Source organism: Cervus elaphus, chromosome X (assembly GCF_910594005.1).
Source record: "Cervus elaphus chromosome X, mCerEla1.1, whole genome shotgun sequence".
NCBI classification, from domain to species: Eukaryota; Metazoa; Chordata; class Mammalia; order Artiodactyla; family Cervidae; genus Cervus; species Cervus elaphus.
The window spans coordinates 41,881,538-41,901,137 of NC_057848.1; the positions used below are offsets into that span (position 1 = coordinate 41,881,538).

At 38.8% G+C, this 19,600-nt stretch overlaps 1 protein-coding gene across 1 annotated transcript in view; it reads left to right on the forward strand.

The window, feature by feature from the left end:
- The window catches only part of IL13RA1 (interleukin 13 receptor subunit alpha 1), a 67,916-nt gene that overhangs the window by 36,809 nt on the left and 11,507 nt on the right, over positions 1–19,600 (forward strand). Inside the window, exons 9-10 of the mRNA XM_043896062.1 lie at positions 1,710–1,806; positions 5,232–5,316. Coding sequence (XP_043751997.1) covers positions 1,710–1,806; positions 5,232–5,316 — 182 coding nt within the window. The remainder of the gene's footprint in view (positions 1–1,709; positions 1,807–5,231; positions 5,317–19,600) is intronic.

A 19,600-nucleotide genomic window follows, 5' to 3' on the forward strand; every position in this document is an offset into this window, starting at 1 on the left:
GTTCATGGAATTCTCCAGGCAAGAATACTGGAGTGGATTGTCATTCCTGTCTTCAGAGGATCTTCCCCACCCAGGGATCAAACCCAGGTCTCCTGCCTTGCAGGCAGATTCTTCACTACCTGAGCCACCAGGGAAGCCCTTAAGGGCTGAGTGAAAAGTGAAAGTGAAAGTGAGATCGATCAGTCGTGTCCGACTCTTTGCGACCCCGTGGACTGTAGCCCACCAGGCTCCTCCGTTCATGGGATTCTCCAGGCAAGAATACTGGAGTGGGTAGCCATGTCCTTCTCCAGGGCATCTTCCTGACCCAGGGATCGAACCCAGGTCTCCCGCACTGCAGGCAGTCGCTTTAACCTCTGAGCCACCACGGAAGCCCTCCAATGACTAGTATCCTTATCAAAAGAAGAGAGAATATACAGAAACAGAGAAGGCCATGTGAAGATGAAGGCAGAGATTGGAGTGGTGCAGCTACAAGCCAAGGAATGCTAAGGATTCTTGAAAGCCACCAGGAGCTAGGATTTTGGCCTTCTGGCCACCAGAGCTATGAGAGAATATATTTCTATTGTTTTGAGTCAACCAGTGTATGCTGATTTTTTACAGCAGCTCTAGAAAACTAATATGGAGGTCTCTCTCAGTCCCTTGCCACTTGACCCTCCCCACAGGGCTACCTCATAACATGGCAGCTGGCTTCCCCAAGTGAGTGGTCCAAGCAAGAAAGAGCATATGAGAGAACACCCAATATAAGAACCACAGCCCTTTATAACCTCGTCTCAGAGGGACATTCCATCACTGTTGTGGTTCACACATTTAGTCTAGCCCACCCGAAAGGGGAGAGAATTACACAAGGGTATGAATATCAGGAGGCAAGGGTCATTTAGAGTCATCCTAGAGGCTGCCTAACAGAAGGCTAGGCCCTGATGATGCTTTCCGGATGTTCATGCCCTCATGGAAAAGATGAGCATATAAATAGACATATGCCATTCTAAGTGTTAGGTGTAGCAAGGCAGTTAATGAAAGGCTTTGGAATTGGACAGTGCTGGGTTTTAGGCTTGACTCCATTACTTATTAAGCCCTCTGGACAAGCCATTAAACCTTTCTCAGCCTTATACTTCTCATCTGTATAAATGGGAAATAATATTATCTATCTCTAGAACTTCCCTGGTGGCTCAGCAGTAAAGAATCCACCTGCCAGTGCAGGAGATATGAGTTTGATCCCTGGGTTGGGAAGATCCCCTGGAGGAAGAAATGGCAATCCAGTCCAGTGTTCTTGCCTGGAGAATTCCTTGGGACAGAGGAGCCTGGTGGGCTGCAGTCTATGGGGTCGCAGAAGAGTTGGACACGAGTTATCGACTAAAACAATGACAACAATAATGCTAAGCAACCAATAAAACAAGATAGTGTTAATGAGATGACATATTTTAAAAATATAACTTCTTTGTTAATATTGTCTAAAACCAATTAAGATATCCTGGTTTCAGATGATCCTTAAGGTGCTTATTTATCCATGGAATTTTAGGCACCAGAGCAGGACTTCCCCCCAACCCCACTATTAACATAACAGAAGACAAGATAATTGAAGAATTTAGGGGAATATTTTGGTGTAGAGGGCAGAAATAGCTGTAATCTCGTTAGTCTAATATAACAAGATTGCTTAGTTTATTTCTCAAAAGGTTTTATTTCTCATGTCTTTCTGTTTGCTTTCCATTTTCCAGGTCAGAAGGCCAATCTGACATTTTACATAACCACATTACTCATCATTCCAGTCATTGTTGCAGCCGCAGTCATTGTCCTTCTGCTGTATCTGAAAAGGTAAGGCAGCTGCTCAGGCAGGCCTGACACTTTCTGCTAGCCTGGCTGCTATGGTTATCATTCTTTGTGGGTGTGTTTGATGTCTGCCCAGTGTGTTGGCAGCATTTTGGCTATACCTGGCTTTTGGTAGGATGGCGTGGCAAGTATTACTGTGCCCGTTTTCTGGTGAGGAAAGTCTTGGTCTTCCAAGGTGCTACTCAGGCAGTGCTCTGTTTGTACATTTTTAGAATGTTGATAAGACTTACGTTCACTCAACCCTCTAAAACACCTAATTTGTCAACCGTTAGTTGCTAGTTCATAAGTTTTAGAAATGGAGATCATTAGCAATTTAATGACTTGTTTAATGTGAAGGCAAAATGGGTTGCTACTTAATGCTATAGGATAAAGTACTTCAAGTTCTAAGACATGATACTCATTCTTGGAGAATTTTTTACTTTCTGGATTTCATCATAGGGACTAGTCTGGTGCTATTGTTTGCTCTTTCAGGAAAATACCTAAAGTTGGAATAAGTTTACTAAGCTGGTTCTAGAATCAATATTTTATCATTATTTCAGTATTCTTTAAACATGCATGTCTTGAGTGCCCATTTATGTGCCAGCTCAGTTCAGTTCAGTTGCTCAGTCATGTCTGACTCTTTGCAGCCCCATGGACTGCAGCATGCCAGGCTTCCCTGTCCATCACCAACTCCCAGAGCTTGCTCAAACTCATGTCCATTGAGTTGGTGATACCATCCAACCATCTCATCCTCTGTCATCCCCTTCTCCTCCTGTCTTCAATCTTTCCCAACATCAGGGTCTTTTCCAATGGGTTAGTTCTTCACATCAGGTGGCCAAATTATTAGAGTTTCAGCTTCAGCATCAGTCCTTCCAGTGAATATTCAGGACTGATTTCCTTTAGGATAGACTGGTTGGATCTCCTTGCAGTCCAAGGGACTCTCAAGAGTCTTCTCCAGCAGCACAGTTCAAAAGCATGAATTGTTCGGTGCTCAGCTTTCTTTGTAGTCCAACTCTCACATCCATCATGACTACTGGAAGAACCATAGCTTTGACTAGATGGACCTTTGTCGGCATTATGTGCCAGGCACTGTTCTAATTGCTAGAGTTGTGGTGCTGAACAGGACAAAGTCCCTACCTATGGGTTCACATAGTGAGTAGTAAAGTTATGGAGTTGGGCTGGGGAGAAAGGCTAGGAAGTGATATGAAGCTAATCTTACATGGAATGCCAGGGAAGGCCTCTCTGAGAAAGTGACATTTGAAGACAGACTTAAAGGAGTGAGCCAGTCAGATATTCAAAGAAAGAACATTCTAGGCCAAAAGAACAGCAAGTGCAAAGGTTCTGAGGCTAGAATCCGCTTAGTGTGTCTTGTTAGAGGAGAGCATACAAGGGGGGAGAACAAGAGGATATGAGGCAGGAGAGGATATGAGGCAAGACCAGATCATGTAGGCTGTGGCATGGAATTGAGTTGTTATCCTAAGCATGATGGGAAAATATTCGAGAGTTTTAAGCAGGAGAGGGATGTGATTGGATTGACAATCATAAAGGATCATTGTATTGCTGAGTGAAGACTTGACTTGGGCAAGAGTAAAATCAGGTAGACCAGTTAAGAAACATTGTAGTGTTTGGGTGGAAAGAAGAGAGTAGTGTAGGCCAGGAGGTTTGCAATGAAGGTAGTAAGAAATATTCTGATGTGGGATGTATTTTGAAGATGAAATTAATAATAGCACTTGCTGATGGCTGCTTGTTTTTGGAGGTGTAAGAGTAATTGAGGATTCAAGGGATAACTCTTAGATTCTTGGGTTCAGCAACTGAGTGAATATTGCAGCCTTTTACTGAGATGGGGAAGATTGGGAGGAGATCTGGCTTTAGGGAAAAGGTGAGGACTTCAGTTTTGAACATGGTAAGTTTGAGATGCCTATTAAATATCCAGGTAGAGATGCTGAATCATTACCTGTATACATGAATCTGGAGTTTAAAGAAGAGGTTTGGACCAGAGTTAGAAATTTGGGAGTCCTCAGCATATAAATAGATTTAAAGCCCTTAAGACCAGAAGAGAGTGCTTATAAAGTGAGGGAGATAAAGAGGACAAAACACTGAACCCTAGGACACATCAATATTTAGAGACCTAGGAGATGAGGTAGGTCCACCAGAGGGTACTGTTGGATTGGCCAAAAAGGTCATTCGGGTTTTTCCACACCGTCTTACAGAAAAACCTGAATGAACTTTTGGGCCAGTGTAATACTATCAGATGCAAAAACAGAATTCAGACAAAATGGTAATTCAACAAGATACATGCACTGCTATGTTCATAACAGCACTATTTATTTACAATAGCCAAGACATGGAGACAACCTAAATGTCCATTGACAGAGGAATGGATAAAGAAGATGTAGTATATTTATACAGTGGAATATTACTCAGCTATTAAACAATGAAATAATGCCATTTGCAGCAACATTGATGCAATGGGAGATTATCATACTAAGTAAGTCAGAAAGAGAAAGACAGATGTCATATGATATCACTTATATGTGGAATCTAAACTGTGCACAAATGAACTTATTTGTGAAACAGAAACAGAATCACAGACATAGAGAATAGACTGATGGTTGCAAGGGGGAGGGGTGTGAAGAAGGGATGGATTGGGAATTTGGGATTAGCAGATGCAAACAATTATGTATAGAATGGACAAATAATAAGGTCCTACTATATAGCACAGGGAACTATATTCAGTATCCTGTGGTAAATCATAGTGGAAAAGAATATACGTTTATGTGTATAAGTCACTTTGCTGTATAGAACTAATTAACACAACATTGTAACTCAATTATACTTCAATTAGAAAAATTGAAAAAAATTTAAAATAGAGAGAAGGCAAATTAGAAAAAGAAAAGAAAAGTTAAAGAGGAATGTCCCCTGTTCTCAGAAGAATTTTTTTTAAAAATTATAAATAGCAGCCTCCCATCTGATCTGTGATAAAGTAAAACACCATTGTTACTTAAATGATAGGGTATAACACACACACAGACCCACACACACAATTATAAGTATGTGATGTGATGGATATGTTAATTACTTTGATTGTGATGATCTTTTCACAATGTACACCTATATAAAACTCACTTTGCACACCTCAAATTTATACAATTTTTGTTTGTCAAGTATACCTCAATAAAGCTAGAAAAAAATTTAAATGATAGATTATAAGTAGTCTGCTACTGATGGGTCCTTTGCTTTACCCACACTTGATATTCTTGAGACATTGATTTCTCAGCCTGCTTTAGAAATTTCTTCACAACTGCATTATCACTAAAGATGACTTGTGTACCATGTCTTTTGTCTAAGCCCTCTTTTACTATGGCTGTATTTAAGAGGAACATTTCTATGGACTGGAAGATTTGATCAGAAATGTCCCTGTTTTCTTAAAGGCTCAAGATCATTATATTCCCTCCAATTCCTGATCCTGGCAAGATTTTTAAAGAAATGTTTGGAGACCAGAATGATGATACCCTGGTAAGTTCTGACTCAATGGGGGTGTAAAATTGATTTTATGAGGGGAGGCTATGGGATTAAAAAAATTTTTTTGGTAAAACATACTTAACATAAATTTTACCATTTTAACCAGTTTTAAGTATACAGGTCAGTGACATTAAGTACATTTACAATGTTGTTGGACCATCCTCAACCATCCTCACTATTTCCAGAATGTTATCATCATCCTAAGCAAAAACTGTACCCATTAAACAATAATTCTCCATTCCCCTCGACCCCTGATAACCTCTGTTCTGCTTTCTATCTTTATGAAGTTGCCTAGTCTAGGTACCTCATATACATGGAATCCTACAATATTTGGCCTCTTGTGTCTGACTTCTTTCACTTAGCATAACGTTTTCAAGGTTCATCCATGTTGTAGCATGGGTCAGAATTTCATTTCAAAATTGGTTATTTTAAAGTACATTTTGTCTAAAAGATTAAAGAGCTGATTTAAAATGTTGTATCTCAGGCCAAACATACCATTTAAGAAATCCCCTGCACTGGGAAGACCCAGAGGGAGCGGGTAGAGAGGGAGGTGGGAGGGGGGATCGGGATGGGGAATACATGTAAAACCATGGCTGATTCATGTCAATGTATGACAAAACCCACTACAATATTGTAAAGTAATTAGCCTCCAACTAATAAAAATAAATGAAAAAAAAAAAAAAAGAAATCCCCTGAATACTTCATCCAGCTCGTATCGCTGGGCTTCATTCTCTCTCTGGGGAAGAGAATGTATTTGATCCAAACATGCAGGGGAAGGAGCCTCCTTTAAGAAACTAAACTGATAGGTAGGTCTTCTGACTCTTGGATAATCTTTCAAATTTCATTTGGGGAAATATAAACATAAGATAAACAGTCAAAGGGCTTCCCTCATGGCTCTGTGCTATAGAATCTGCCTGCAATGCAGGAGACACAGGAGATGTGAGTTTGATCCCTAGGTCAGGACAATCCCCTGGAGGAGGAAATGGCAACCCACTCCATTATTCTTGCCTGGAGAATCCCATGGACAGAGGAGCCTGGTGAGCTACAGTCCTTGTGGTTGCAAAGAGTCACACATGACTGAACTACTGAGTACACATGCATGCAAACAGTTGAAATAGATTTTATTCATGCTATTGCCTGGAAAGCTGGCCTCAGAAGACATGGAACTAGAGCAACCTCTCACCCCCCGAACTATTAAGAGTTATGTGGCTACAGACATTCCTGCTGGAATTTGTGGCTGGGAAAGCTAAGACCTTGTGGGAACAACAGAGTTTGTGGTTTCTCTGATAGATATATTCACCCAAATAAGATAATAAAGACACTAAATAAAATAAATATCAATATTATTGTATATATCTTAAAGTAATCACTTCAGGCATAAGACACTTAATTCGGGGAAATAGTAGAGCATAGTAGATAATAGCCTGTGCTCTGGAGTCAGATTGTCTGGATTTGGATCTATGCTGTGTCATGTACCATCTATTTGACCTTTGGTAACTTCCTTAACCTCCCTGTGTCTCAGTTTTCTCACTTGTAAAGTGAAGGTAATAATACGTGGCACTAGCGGTAAAGAACCTGCCTGCCAGTGCAGGAGACATAAGAAATGTGGGTTCGATCCCTGGGTTGGAAAGATCCCCTGGAGGAGGACGTGGCTATCCACTCCAGTATTATTGCATGGAGAATTCCATGGACAGAGGAGCCTGTCAGGTTACAGTCCATGGAGCTGCAAAGAGTCGGACATGACTGAAGCAACTTAGCATGCATAATGTTGTTATGTGGATTAAATTAATACATAGAAATTCCTTAGTGTGCCTGGCAGTTACTTTATAGGTGCTTAGTAAATATTAGTGCTTGGGCCTTCCTAGGTGGCTCAGTGGTAAAAGAATCTGCCTGCAATGCAGGAGACCTGGCTTCGATCCCTGGGTTGGGAAGATCCCCTGGAGGAGGGCATGGCAAGCCTCTCCAATATTCTTGCCAGGAAAATCCCATGGACAAAGGAGCCTGGCAGGCTACAGTTCATGGGATCGCAAGAGTCAGATATGATTCTTTTATTAACTCTTTAGTTAACAACTAAACAACCACAACAAATGTTATTGCTTAGTATTACTATTGATAATACTTTCCATTTCTCTTTAATGCCCAAACAGTTCTTGTAATAACTGGTGGTTCACAGTGGCAGTGATGCTACGTGGCTAGGGAAGGAAGGCACAGAGGCTCGCATGCTGTCAGAGGAGAAGTCATCTGGATCTTTTTCACCAAATCAGGGTCACAGACAGTGGGTAACTCTGCTATATAGGGCACCACTAGGCAGGGAGATCCAGAAGTCAGGTGCCTGATGAAGGGCTCATATATTGTGACCAAGGTGGTCACAGTTGACTGGAATGCTTGTAAGAATATAGAATCCTGGGCCCTGCCTCGAGAAGTTCGAACTCACTGGGTCTGGGATGGTTCCCGGGAAACTGCATACTTAACAGGAGCCCAACAATGATACCTCTCCTGGCAAGATCATTCACAGACCACACTTTGAAAATCACTGTTACAGACATTTTCCTTAGGATTACCCCTCTGTTTTCATTTTGCCAGCTACTGTGGTAAATGCTGGAGGCTAAGAATTGTGCAAGTATTCTAACAATACCTGTAACCAGCGACTGGCAGTCACCCATATGTACACAGTGTATTCAGTGCTCCATCTTCACACCCACCCTGTGGTGCTGGTGCTCTTAGTAGCGTTTTGCAGATGAGGAATTAGAGCCTCAGTGAGGTTAGATAACTTTACTGCAGTCACACAGCAAGGAAATAATAAGGTGGGATTTGACCAAGAACTGTCTGATTCTAGATTTCTCTCTTTCCACCATGCTGCAGGGCCTTTTGTAAGACAGGATGTTTGTCCTCAAGAGCCTCACAGTCTCCTTAGAGTTCTGTGTGGTAGAAATACTGGGTTGGGATAGAGGAGTTCTCAGAAATAGATTTGGAGTCACATTTTGGTTGGTCTCTATGAGAAGGTAGTAGGAATATCATTCTTTGTTTTTTTAACTTTTCATTGGCGTGGCCAATGATGCTGATGCTGGGAAAGATTGAAGGCAGGAGAAGGGGATGACAGAGTATGAGATGGTTGGATGGGATCACTGACTCGATGGACATGAGTTTGAGCAAGCTCTGGGAGTTGGTGATGGAGAGGCAAACCTGGTATGCTGCAGTCCATGGGGTCGCAACGAGTCAGACACAACTGAGCGACTGAACTGACTGACTGGCCTGGCCAAAAAGTTTGTTCAGGTTTTTCTGTAAGATGGGATGGAAAACCCTAACGAACTTTTTGGCCAACCGAATAGTTAAAATTGGAGAAGAGCTGATTACAATGTTGTGTTAGTTTCAGGTGTACGGCACAGTGATTCAGTTATACATATACATGTATCTATTCTTTTTCAAATTCTTTTCCCATTTAGGTTGTTAGATAATATTGAGCAGAGTTCCCTGTGCTATATGGTAGGTCCTTGTTGGTTATCCATTTTAAATATATCAATAGCAGTGTGTACACGTCAATCTCAAACTCCCCAATCTATTCCTTTCCCCCACCCTCCCTGCCCCTGGTAGCCATAAATCTATTCTATAAGTTTGTGGTCTATTTCTGTTCTATAAATAAGTTCATTTGTATCATTTTTTTTTTAGATTCTGCATATAAGCAATATATACGATATTTGTCTTTGTCTGACTTACTCCCAGACGATCTCTAGGTCCGTCTATGTTGCAAATGGGATTCTTTTTAATGGCCAAGTAGTACTCCATTGTATAAATATTACCACATCTTCTTTATCCATTCCCCTGTCGATGGACATTTAGGTTGCTCCCATGTCTTGGCTACTGTAAACAGTGCTGCAGTGAACACTGGGGTGCATATATCCTTTTGGACCATGGTTTTCTCCAGATATATGCCCAGCAGTGGGATTGCTGGATCTATTTTTAACTTCTTAAGCTCTATTTTTAACTCTATTTATTTAACTCTATTTATTTAACTCTATTTATTTAGCTCTATTTTTAACTTCTTAAGGAATCTCCATACTGTTCTCCATAGTGGCAGTACCAATTTACATTCAGTGTAATACAATACACCACATTACAGTGGTGTAGGAGGGTTCCCTTGTCTCCACACCTATCATTCTGACAACAACCTGAAGGGAATGAATTAGAGAGAGGAAGTGCTAGACAGTAGCAAACTGATAATCTAGTCCTGAATTTGTCCCACAGATGTTTTGTTTGGCCAGTGTGGTGTATTTAAAATTTTTCAATTTGGGATCTTAAGCAGGGCATGGACTACCAATTCATCTCAGGCCCTACCATTCCCAATTGCCACTGTGGTTTCACCCATTGACCTAACATGCTAGACCCCTGAAAGGCATTTGAGTTTGCTACCACTCTTAGCAATGAAGACAGTCAAAGTGCCATGACACAAATGCCCAATGTCTGTGAAAACGTGTTTGGACTCACTGATATATATGAGACATATAACCAAAGATATATGAATTTCCAGCTTATTAAATTTCTAAAAAGTGATAATATCCAGTGTTAACAAATGGGTGGGGGACTGGCACTCTTCACACACCACTGGTGGGCCTGTAAAATGCCCTTCTTTCCAGAGGGCAACTCAGTAAAATGTAACCAGAATCATCTTCGATCTTATAATTATTTCTTTAGGAATTTATTTTAGGAAAATAATCCAACAATGACATAAGGATGGCCAATGCAGAATTTGTTTCTAACACGAAAAACTAGAAGCCAAGGAAACATCAACAATCAAGAATAAGTTTTTTAACAAACTAGGTTTTCAAAGCATTTAGTGTCCTAACAAAATACTTATGACATAAGTATAAAAATCGTGCCATAAATGTGTAGTGTATTACAATCCTAATTTTTATAAAAATTCATCAATATATACATAGAACTCATTAGTGGAAGGAAATAGGTCAAAATAATCATCTCTGGGCAGAAAGATTGTGGATAATTGATATTATTTTGTCTCTCCCTCTATGTTTCTGAAATTTCCAAATTGCCTGTAATGAGCATGTATTACTTTTATAATAAAGAAACACCATACAAGTCATTAAGGGAAAAGAGAATATCATGGTTATCCAAGCCTGTGAGATAATAGGGATTTGAACTTAGGTGATGGCAGAGGAGATTGATGCAAGAGACATTATTAAAGGAAACTCATTACAACTCAGTGACTCTGTGTGGGTGATGAAAGGTAGTGAGAGTAAAAATTAATTTCAGGTCTGGGTGATAGAGTGAATGATGGTAACATTGACAGCAAAATCAAGTCAATTATCTTTCTCAGAGACGGGAAAATTGCTTTTTTTCAATTTGCTGTCTAGAGGATAATATGTTGTCCTGATGAGTCAGATAATTCTATAATTTAGTGAGGCAGATACACTGACAAGATGGACCACTAAAAGCATAAGATGTTTTTGTTTGTGGTGGCTGCAGACCATTACATAAAGTTAGTGTTTAAAACTAAAAGTATAATAAAAATGCCAGGCAGGGGAAAGGGTAATAGAACAAATCTCCATGTTTGCTTTTTAACTGGATGACTAATCTGCTTTCTCTACATGGCAACAAACCTCACAAATTGAACTGCATATGCTAGCAGAAAGACTGTCCTTTTACTTCTAGCACCATGGAATTATGGAATGAATAATTACGGAATGAACATTGCCCTAGAGGTCATCTAATGAGGTATATGTTTACATGTTTAGTTGCCTTTAATTATCAAAACTCTAGATTCTAGTCCAGCCCCTCACTTTTAAGATGGAGACACTGGGGGCCACGGAGAAATTTCTCAAGGACTATCACATAGACAGATAATTCCAGAACCTGCACTAAAAGTCATTGTAGCCCAAAGTGACCAGTTTCTAATCCCAAGAAATAATCCATGCCCTTTCTAAACACTTTCTTCTTCCATGCTGTACCATAAGTAGTGGTACTTAAAATGTATTTAGGTGTGGCTACCAATAAATTAAATCTTCTGTATAGTTCTCCTTAAGGTTTCTAGTGTTTTGACAATGTTTTGTTTATCACTGTAGTAACATTTTGGCCAACAGCATTTTTTCCTGTTGCTTTGCTGTTTGCCTTTTCTTTGTGACTAATTGGGCCGCGGGCCATATTTGGGGGGTGGGGGCTTTGCAGAGGGAATTGCTTTTCTTCTGCATCTGCATTTCTTTTTCATCCCTAAAATATTATCTATTCTTCCCCTGCTTCTTGGAAACCAATTTTATTTTTTTTATTTTTATTTTTTTTGGAAACCAATTTTATTTTCAGTCCTGTGCCAGTTTTGAATTCCTGATTAGAAAACAGCCTTTTTAACTTGAAGTTGACTTCCAAATACTGCTGATTTTTTTTAAACTTCAGTATGTATCTTTAAAAGCTAAGATGACCTCACTTTAAAAATGATTATTTCCTTAATATCATCTAATACGGGCTTAACAGGTAGCACTAGTGGTAAAGAATCTGCCTGCCAATGCAGGAGACATAAGAGATGCAGGTTCAATCCCTGGGTTGAGAAGATCCCTTGGAGAAGGAAATAGCTACATAGTCCAGTATTCTTGCCTAAAGAATCCCATGGACAAAAGAGCCTGGTGGGCTATAGTCCATAGTGTCGCAAAGAGTCAGACACAACTGAAGCAACTTAGCATGCATGCATATCATCTAATGCTCAGTCCATATTTCAATCTTTCCAGCTGTCCCGGGTGTCAGGAGACAGATAATATCCAGTTGTCCACCCATAGTGAGGCTGATTGACCATTGTCTTTAAGGTGATAATAACATGTCCCCACTTGCCATCTACACGTTGCCTCCCCTTGTCACTGGAAGATAATCTGTGTGGTGTCATGTTAGCACCCTGTCAACTCTTCAGCTGATGCTTTTTATTAGCCAGTTAGTATCCTTGCTTGATTCAATAATCTCATTAGTGGTTGTGAAATGATGATGATTTTTCTCATCTATCATTTAATCTACATTTCTAAGCTGACACTTTTCTATAAGCACTGCTCTCAATTATCAGCTAGGCTCCTTTTAATTGTTCTCAAGTTCAGTTTCTGCTAGAAAGGCAGGAAACATATTTAATTCTTTCCCTTTAATTATCAATTTTTAAAGTGAGGGTTTGAATTGATAACCACCTCAACTGATATCAAATTAGTCCCCTCCACACCACATTCAGCTAGTTCTTTCTAAGCTATGGTGATTTGAAGGCATGGGGATTTATGATTCATATTGTACAATTTTCTATTGTGAATGTTGCTCTGAAGAAGACAGGCACGTAATCCATTGACTTGCTCATAAAAGTCCAGTGTTTTGTGTGATGCTAAGGTGCATGAAGCCCACTTCACCCCTGTGGGTAATTCACTGCAGGAAATAACCAAATCTTGAATGTATTCTTCAATTGAGATTTGATGTTCCATTATTCTATGACTTTTGTTTCTTTCTTTAAAAAAATATTATTACATGCATGTATTTTTCTAGGATGACTAACAACTAAAAACTAGTTGTGTTCACCACCCAAACACCTATTATTTTTTCACCTAGGATGTTTTTCATCTTTGGCCATTATTCTGTTGTTGATTATCTTATTTAAAAAAATCAATTGGAAAAAAAATCAATCGGGTAAGACTTGAGTCGTGGACTGTAATTTTATGGATTTAGGTTTTTTCTACAAGTAATTTCAAAATTAGACTGACATATAATTGGATAATAGGTCAGAGCTTTTGCTTTTGTCCCTTTAACCTTACATGAACATATTCACAGACATAGTGCTCAAAGGCCCTGATGCTGATGGTGGGTCAAAATGAGAGTAATCAAAGTTTCAGGAATGAAAAAAGGCAATTAAAAAATTAATGTATTTTTAGAAGCTATTTCTGCTGCAGTGTGCTGATTGCTTTTTTCCTGTCCAACACAGTTTAAGCATTGGGTCTAATGAGCAGAAACCAATGAAAAGGTAATATTCAGCTTACTTTTTTTAATTAAAATCATTTTTACAGTCATCCCTTGGTATCTGTGGGGACTGACTTCAGGACCCCCTCAAATACCACAATTCATGGATGTTCAAATCCCTCATATAAAATGGTGTAGTATTTGCACATAACCTATGAATATCTTCTGGAGGACTAACTGCACTTTTACTGGTAAATGGAAAAATAGTAACAATAATAGTAATAACAGTTAATACTTATTGAACTTTTGCTATGTGTCAGACACTTGTCCAAGCCTTTCCTTCATTAATTTGTCCCTCTTCTGCAGTAGGTTTTATCTCTACTCTACAGATGACGAAAATGAAGCACCAGAGGGATTATGTGTAACTCATTTGAGGTTACACAGCTGCTACCTAGCAGAGCTAGGATCTCAACTAACAAGTGTTAGAGCTGGGATCTGAACTCAGGCATTCTTATCCTCTAGTCCACAGTTTTCAAAAAATATATTTCTTTTTTTTTTTTTAACTGTGCTGGGTCTTAGTTGCAGCATGTGGGATCTTTGATATTAGTTGTAGCATGTGAACTCTTAGTTGTGGCATGTCGGATCTAGTTCCCTGACCAGGGATCGAACCCAGGCCCCCAGCATTGAGACTGGGGAGTCTTAGCCAATGGACCACCAACGAAGTCCCCTCCAGTCTACACTTTTAACCAATCATATTATATAACATGTTTTAATAAAATGCTCATATCTTTATTTGAATTTAACAGATGAGAAATAAGCAGGTGGAACTGAAGGAATTTCTGAACTTTTGACAAAGCTATAAAATAATTTTAATGATTATCAAAAATAGCAAATTTTCCATATGTTCTTCCCATTCTCTCCCCATTCTTGAAGTTGTCTAGTATCTACATGTCCAGTGCATAAGGTCATTATGTACTATATTTTCTCCCTCATAGCCCTTTTTAGTGGAGAAGGCAATGGCAACCCACTCCAGTACTCTTGCCTGGAAAATCCCATGGACAGAGGAGCCTGGTAGGCTGCAGTCCATGGGGTCGCACAGAGTCAGACATGACTGAGTGACTTCACTTTCACTTTTCACTTTCATGCATTGGAGAAGGAAATGGCAACCCACTCCAGTGTTCTTGCCTAGAGAATCCCAGGGACGGCGGAGCCTGGTGGGCTGCCGTCTGTGGGGTCACACAGTCAGACACGACTGAAGCGACTTAGCAGCAGCAGCAGTCCTTTTTAGTCTTAATTCTGTATGGTGTGTATTTCATGCTAACTCCCAGTCTTTCTGTTGATGTCGTTCCAGTAATTTTGGTTTTATGAAGCACCAAAAGTTTTCTCAGGATTCATGAGACCAACATTTCCTGAATTATTTACATATTGATGGAGTTTCCTTCATTAATAATTGAAAGTCATTTTAGCTAGATATAAAATCCTCGACTTACATGTTCTTGCCTTGGGTGTCTTAAATATGTCATCCATTTTCTTCTGGCATAAATGTTGTCAAAGTCTACTGACAATTTTCTCTGGATTGAAACACTTGGTCTTTTTTGCCTGGTTGTCAAAAGACTTTTTTCCTTCAAGTCTAATAATTTTATTAGGATATGTCTTGATGTTAGTCATTCTGGGTTGATTTTTCAAGGTATATAGTGTGCGTTTTCAGTATGTAGTTTCAAATCATTTTTTAAAATTTCAGTAAAAATTTCTTTGCTTATAGACTTTGTTATTCTGTCCCCTTATTTTCTTTGCCTGTCTTCTATGTTTGTCACATCCTTTTGATAACTTTCTTTTTGATTATTTTAATCTCATTTCTTTTTGATTTAAAAATCATCATCCTTTTCATCTTCTGTTTCTCTTAAGGTATTATCTGTTGTGTTTATTTGCCCATGTTTCCTCTAGCTAGTCTTCATTTCTGAAATGATTATTTTCTTTTACTTCTATTTCTTGGGTTTTACCATATAATTTCTGAGTTGCTCTTATTTTGAATTTTTATATTCTTTGATATCATGTACATTTTTCCATATCATATAACTTTTTCTTAATATCTTTTCACTAGTTTTAAAACATTAGATTATAATTTTCATCTATTTTTTTGGTGGACATCTTTCTGGCCTACTTTAATTCTGTAACAGTATTATTCTGTTGTTTAGTTTTACATGAAAGTAGTTTCCCTGAAGTTTTAGAAGGAGGCTTGATTTAGGATAGTTTTTTTTTTTTTCCTAATTTCACAGATATAGAGTTCCATCTTCTATTATTTTTGCCAATTTAATTATAGTAAATTCCTTTCTGAAATCTGATTCTGCCTGTTCACCTCCTCTACTTTTATCTGAACTCTAGTTTGTGTCTCCTGGCTCTATCCTAGCCAGTGTGGAGTTTGTTTCCATCAGTTTCTCTTCAGAGTGGACTTGGCCCAGGAAGGGAGCTTTGGGTGATTTTGAGAGCTCAAAGGGCCCAGGTGGCTCTCAGGCTGTCCCATGGTCTCGTTGCATTTGGTCATGCTTGGACAATGCAGACTCCTACCAGACTCACTCACTTTATACATCAGCTTGCTGACGTTTCAGTGAGTTGTCTTAGAGTCCTCACATCTACCAGAGGCCCTGCTGATTCTGTCTCCAGACTCTCCTGTAACTAATACCATCCTGCTCTTGTAGCATCTCTAATTTGGCCATCCAGTCATATTTCAGAGTTCATTGGAGCATCACTTTGATCTGGTCTTGTTGCAGACTGTGTCCGTGGATTTTGGCTTTGCCTTCCTATTTAGACTGCAGACTCACCTTTCCTGCTTGTGCTTTTTATTGTGGCATTTGGGGAAATAGAAGAACTATGCTGCCTTGAAATATATACATTACCATGTGTAAAACAGATAGCTAGTGGTAAGTTGCTAGATAACACAGGAAGCTCAGCCTGGCACTCTGTGAGGACCTAGAGGGTAGAAGGGTGGGCAGGATGGAAGCGTGGGATGGGAGGAGAGAGACTCAAGAGAGAGGGGATATGTGTATACTTATAAGTGATTCATGCTGTCATTAACAGCAAAAACCAACACAACACTGTAAAGCAATTATCCTTCAATTTAAAAAAAATATGCTGCCATCCACGACCCTCCTCATAGGATTTCTCTGTAAACTACAGACCATGGGCCAACTCCTGTCTGCCAGTTGTTTGCATACAGGCTGCAAGCTGCAAGTGGTGTGTATACTTTTAAGTAGTTGAAAAAAATCTAAAGAAGAAAATTATATGAAATTCAAATTTCAGTGTCCATAAAGTTGAGTTGGAACACAGCCATGCCTATTCATCTGTATATTGTCTATGGCTGCTTTCATGCTGCAGCAGCAGAGTGTCAATATCATGATGCACTTGATCAGTTCCCTATTATTGGCCATTTAGATTAATCTAAATTTTATTATTATAGGTATCATTTCACAGCTAATATTAGCATATCCATTTCATTACTTTCTTGGGATAAATTGTTACAGTTAAGATTCCCAGATTAAAGGAGATTATATTCATTTTAAACTCTTGAACTGCCATTGACAAATTGTTATCCAGAAAGGATATACAAGTTAAATATCTTAATATTAAGGATACTGGTTAAATAAATTATAGTGCAGTCATACAATGAAATATTATACAGAGGTTCAAGAAAATGAGGAAGGTCTATTTTACTGATGTATAAAAATATATAATATATGCTGTCTCATTAAACACTCTGGTTCAATATCTAGGGTATTATTCCTTCATATTAAGGAAATGGTGGCATTAGAATACACATACTTAAATTTTTCACAAGAAGCACTAATTACAACTAGGTTGTACTGACTTACATAGCAACCAGTAGTATGACTCACTGGTGGTTTGGTCATGCTTTTGCCCACAGGAATGTATCTAATTTAAAAAAAAAATTTCTTCCCAATGTGATAGATGAGGATAGGGCATCTTGTTTTAAATTTACATATCAAAAATTTTTTTCATTTATTTTTATTAGTTGGAGGCTAATTACTTTACAATATTGTCGTGGGTTTTGCCATACATTGACATGAATCAGCCATGGATTTACATGTGTTCCCCATCCTGAACCCCCCTCCCACCTCCCTCCCCATCCCATCCCTCTGGTTCATCCCAGTGTAGCAGCCCTGAGCACTTGTCTCATGCATCCAACCTGGACTGGTGATCTCTTTCACACTTGATAATATATATGTTTCAGTGCTATTCTCTCAGATCATCCCACCCTTGCCTTCTCCCATAGAGTCTAAAAGTCTGTTCTATACATCTGTGTCTCTTTTTCTGTCTTGCATATAGGGTTATCGTTACCATCTTTCTAAATTCCATATATATGCGTTAGTATACTGTATTGGTGTTTATCTTTCTGGCTTACTTCACTCTGTATAATGGGCTCCAGTTTCATCCATCTCATTAGAACTGATTCAAATGTATTCTTTTTAATGGCTGAGTAATATTCCATTGTGTATAGTACCACAGCTTTCTTATCCATTCGTCTGCTGATGGGCATCTAGGTTGCTTCCATGTCCTGGCTATTATAAACAGTGCTGCAAAGAACATTGGGGGTACATATCAAATTTTATATTTTTCACGTGTTCATTGACTTGAATTAATTCTTCTGTGAAATTCTTGTTCATTGCTTGTTTTTGCCCTGCAATATTCTTTACCCTGGTGGTTTGTAAAACTGTTAATATATCAATTAGTAATCCTTTGGTTTGTCATCATGTTTGCCTTTGTATTGTATTTAGGGTGATTAATGATGTACAAAAGGTTTTTCTTTTTTTCAGTCAAATCTTCCTTTATTATTTTTTAAATTTATTTATTTAATTGAAGAATAATTGCTTTACAGAATTTTGTTGTTTTCTGTCAAACCTCAACATGAATCAGCCATAGGTATACATATATCCCCTCCCTTTTGAACCTCCCTCCCATCTCCCACCCCATCCCACCCCTCTAGATTGATACACAGCCCCTGTTTGAGTTCCCTGAGCCATACAGCAAATTCCCATTGGCTATCTATTTTACATATGTAAGTTTCCATGTTGCTCTCTCCATACATCTCACCCCCTCCTCCCCTCTCCCCATGTCCATAAGTCTATTCTCTGTCTGTTTCTCCATTGCTGCCTTGCAAATAAATTCTTCAGTACCATTTTTCTAGATCCTGTATATATGCCAGAGAATATGATATTTATTTTTCTCTTTCTGACTCACTTCACTCTGTATAATAGGTACTGGGTTCATCCACCACATCAGAACTGACTCAGATGTGTTCCTTTTTGTGGCTGAGTAATATTTCATCGTGTATATGTACCACAACTTCTTTTTCCATTCATCTGTCGATGGACGTCTGGTTGCTTCCATGTTCTAGCTATTGTAAATAGTGCCGCAATGAACAATGGGATACATGTGTCTTTTTCAATTTTGGCTTCCTCAGGGTATATGTCTAGGAGTGGGATTGCTGGGTCATATAGTAGTTTTATTCCTACTTTTTAAAGGAATCTCCATACCGTCTTCCATAGTGGCTGTATCAATTTACATTCCTACCAACAGTGCAAGAGCGTTCCCTTTTCTCCACATGCTCTCCAGCATTCACTGTTTGTAGACTTTTTGATGGTGGCCATTCTGTTGTGAGGTGATATCTCATTGTAGTTTTGATTTGCATTTCTCTAATAATGAGCAATGTTGAGCATCTATTCATGTGTTTGTTAGCCATCTGTATGTCTTCTTTGGAGAAATGTCTGTTTAGATCTTTTCCCCACTGTTTGATTGGGTTGTTTGTTTTTCTGGCATTGAGTTGTATGAGCTACTTGTATATTTTGGAAATTAGTCCTTTGTCAGTTGTTTCATTTGCTATTATTTCCTCCCATTCTGAGGGTTGTCTTTTCACCTGGCTTATAGTTTCCTTTGCTGTGTAAAAGCTATTAAGTTTAATCAGGTCCCACTTGTTTACTTTTGTTTTTATTTCTTTTGCTCTAGGAGGTGAGTCATAGAGGATTTTGCTTTGATTTATGTCATCGAGTGTTCTGCATATATTTTCCTCTAAGAATTTTATAGTTTCAGGTCATACATTTAGGTCATTAATCCATTTTGAGTTTATCTTTGTGTGTGCTGTTAGGAAGTGTTCTCATTTCATTCTTTTACATATAGCTGTCTACATTTCCCAGGACCATTTATTGAAGAGGCTCTCTTTGCCCTGTTATATAATCTTGCTTCCTTGTCAAAAATAAAGTATCCATAGGTGCATGAGTTTATTTCTGGGCTTTCTATCTTGTTCCATTGTTCTATATTTCTGTACCATACTGTCTTGATGATTATAGCT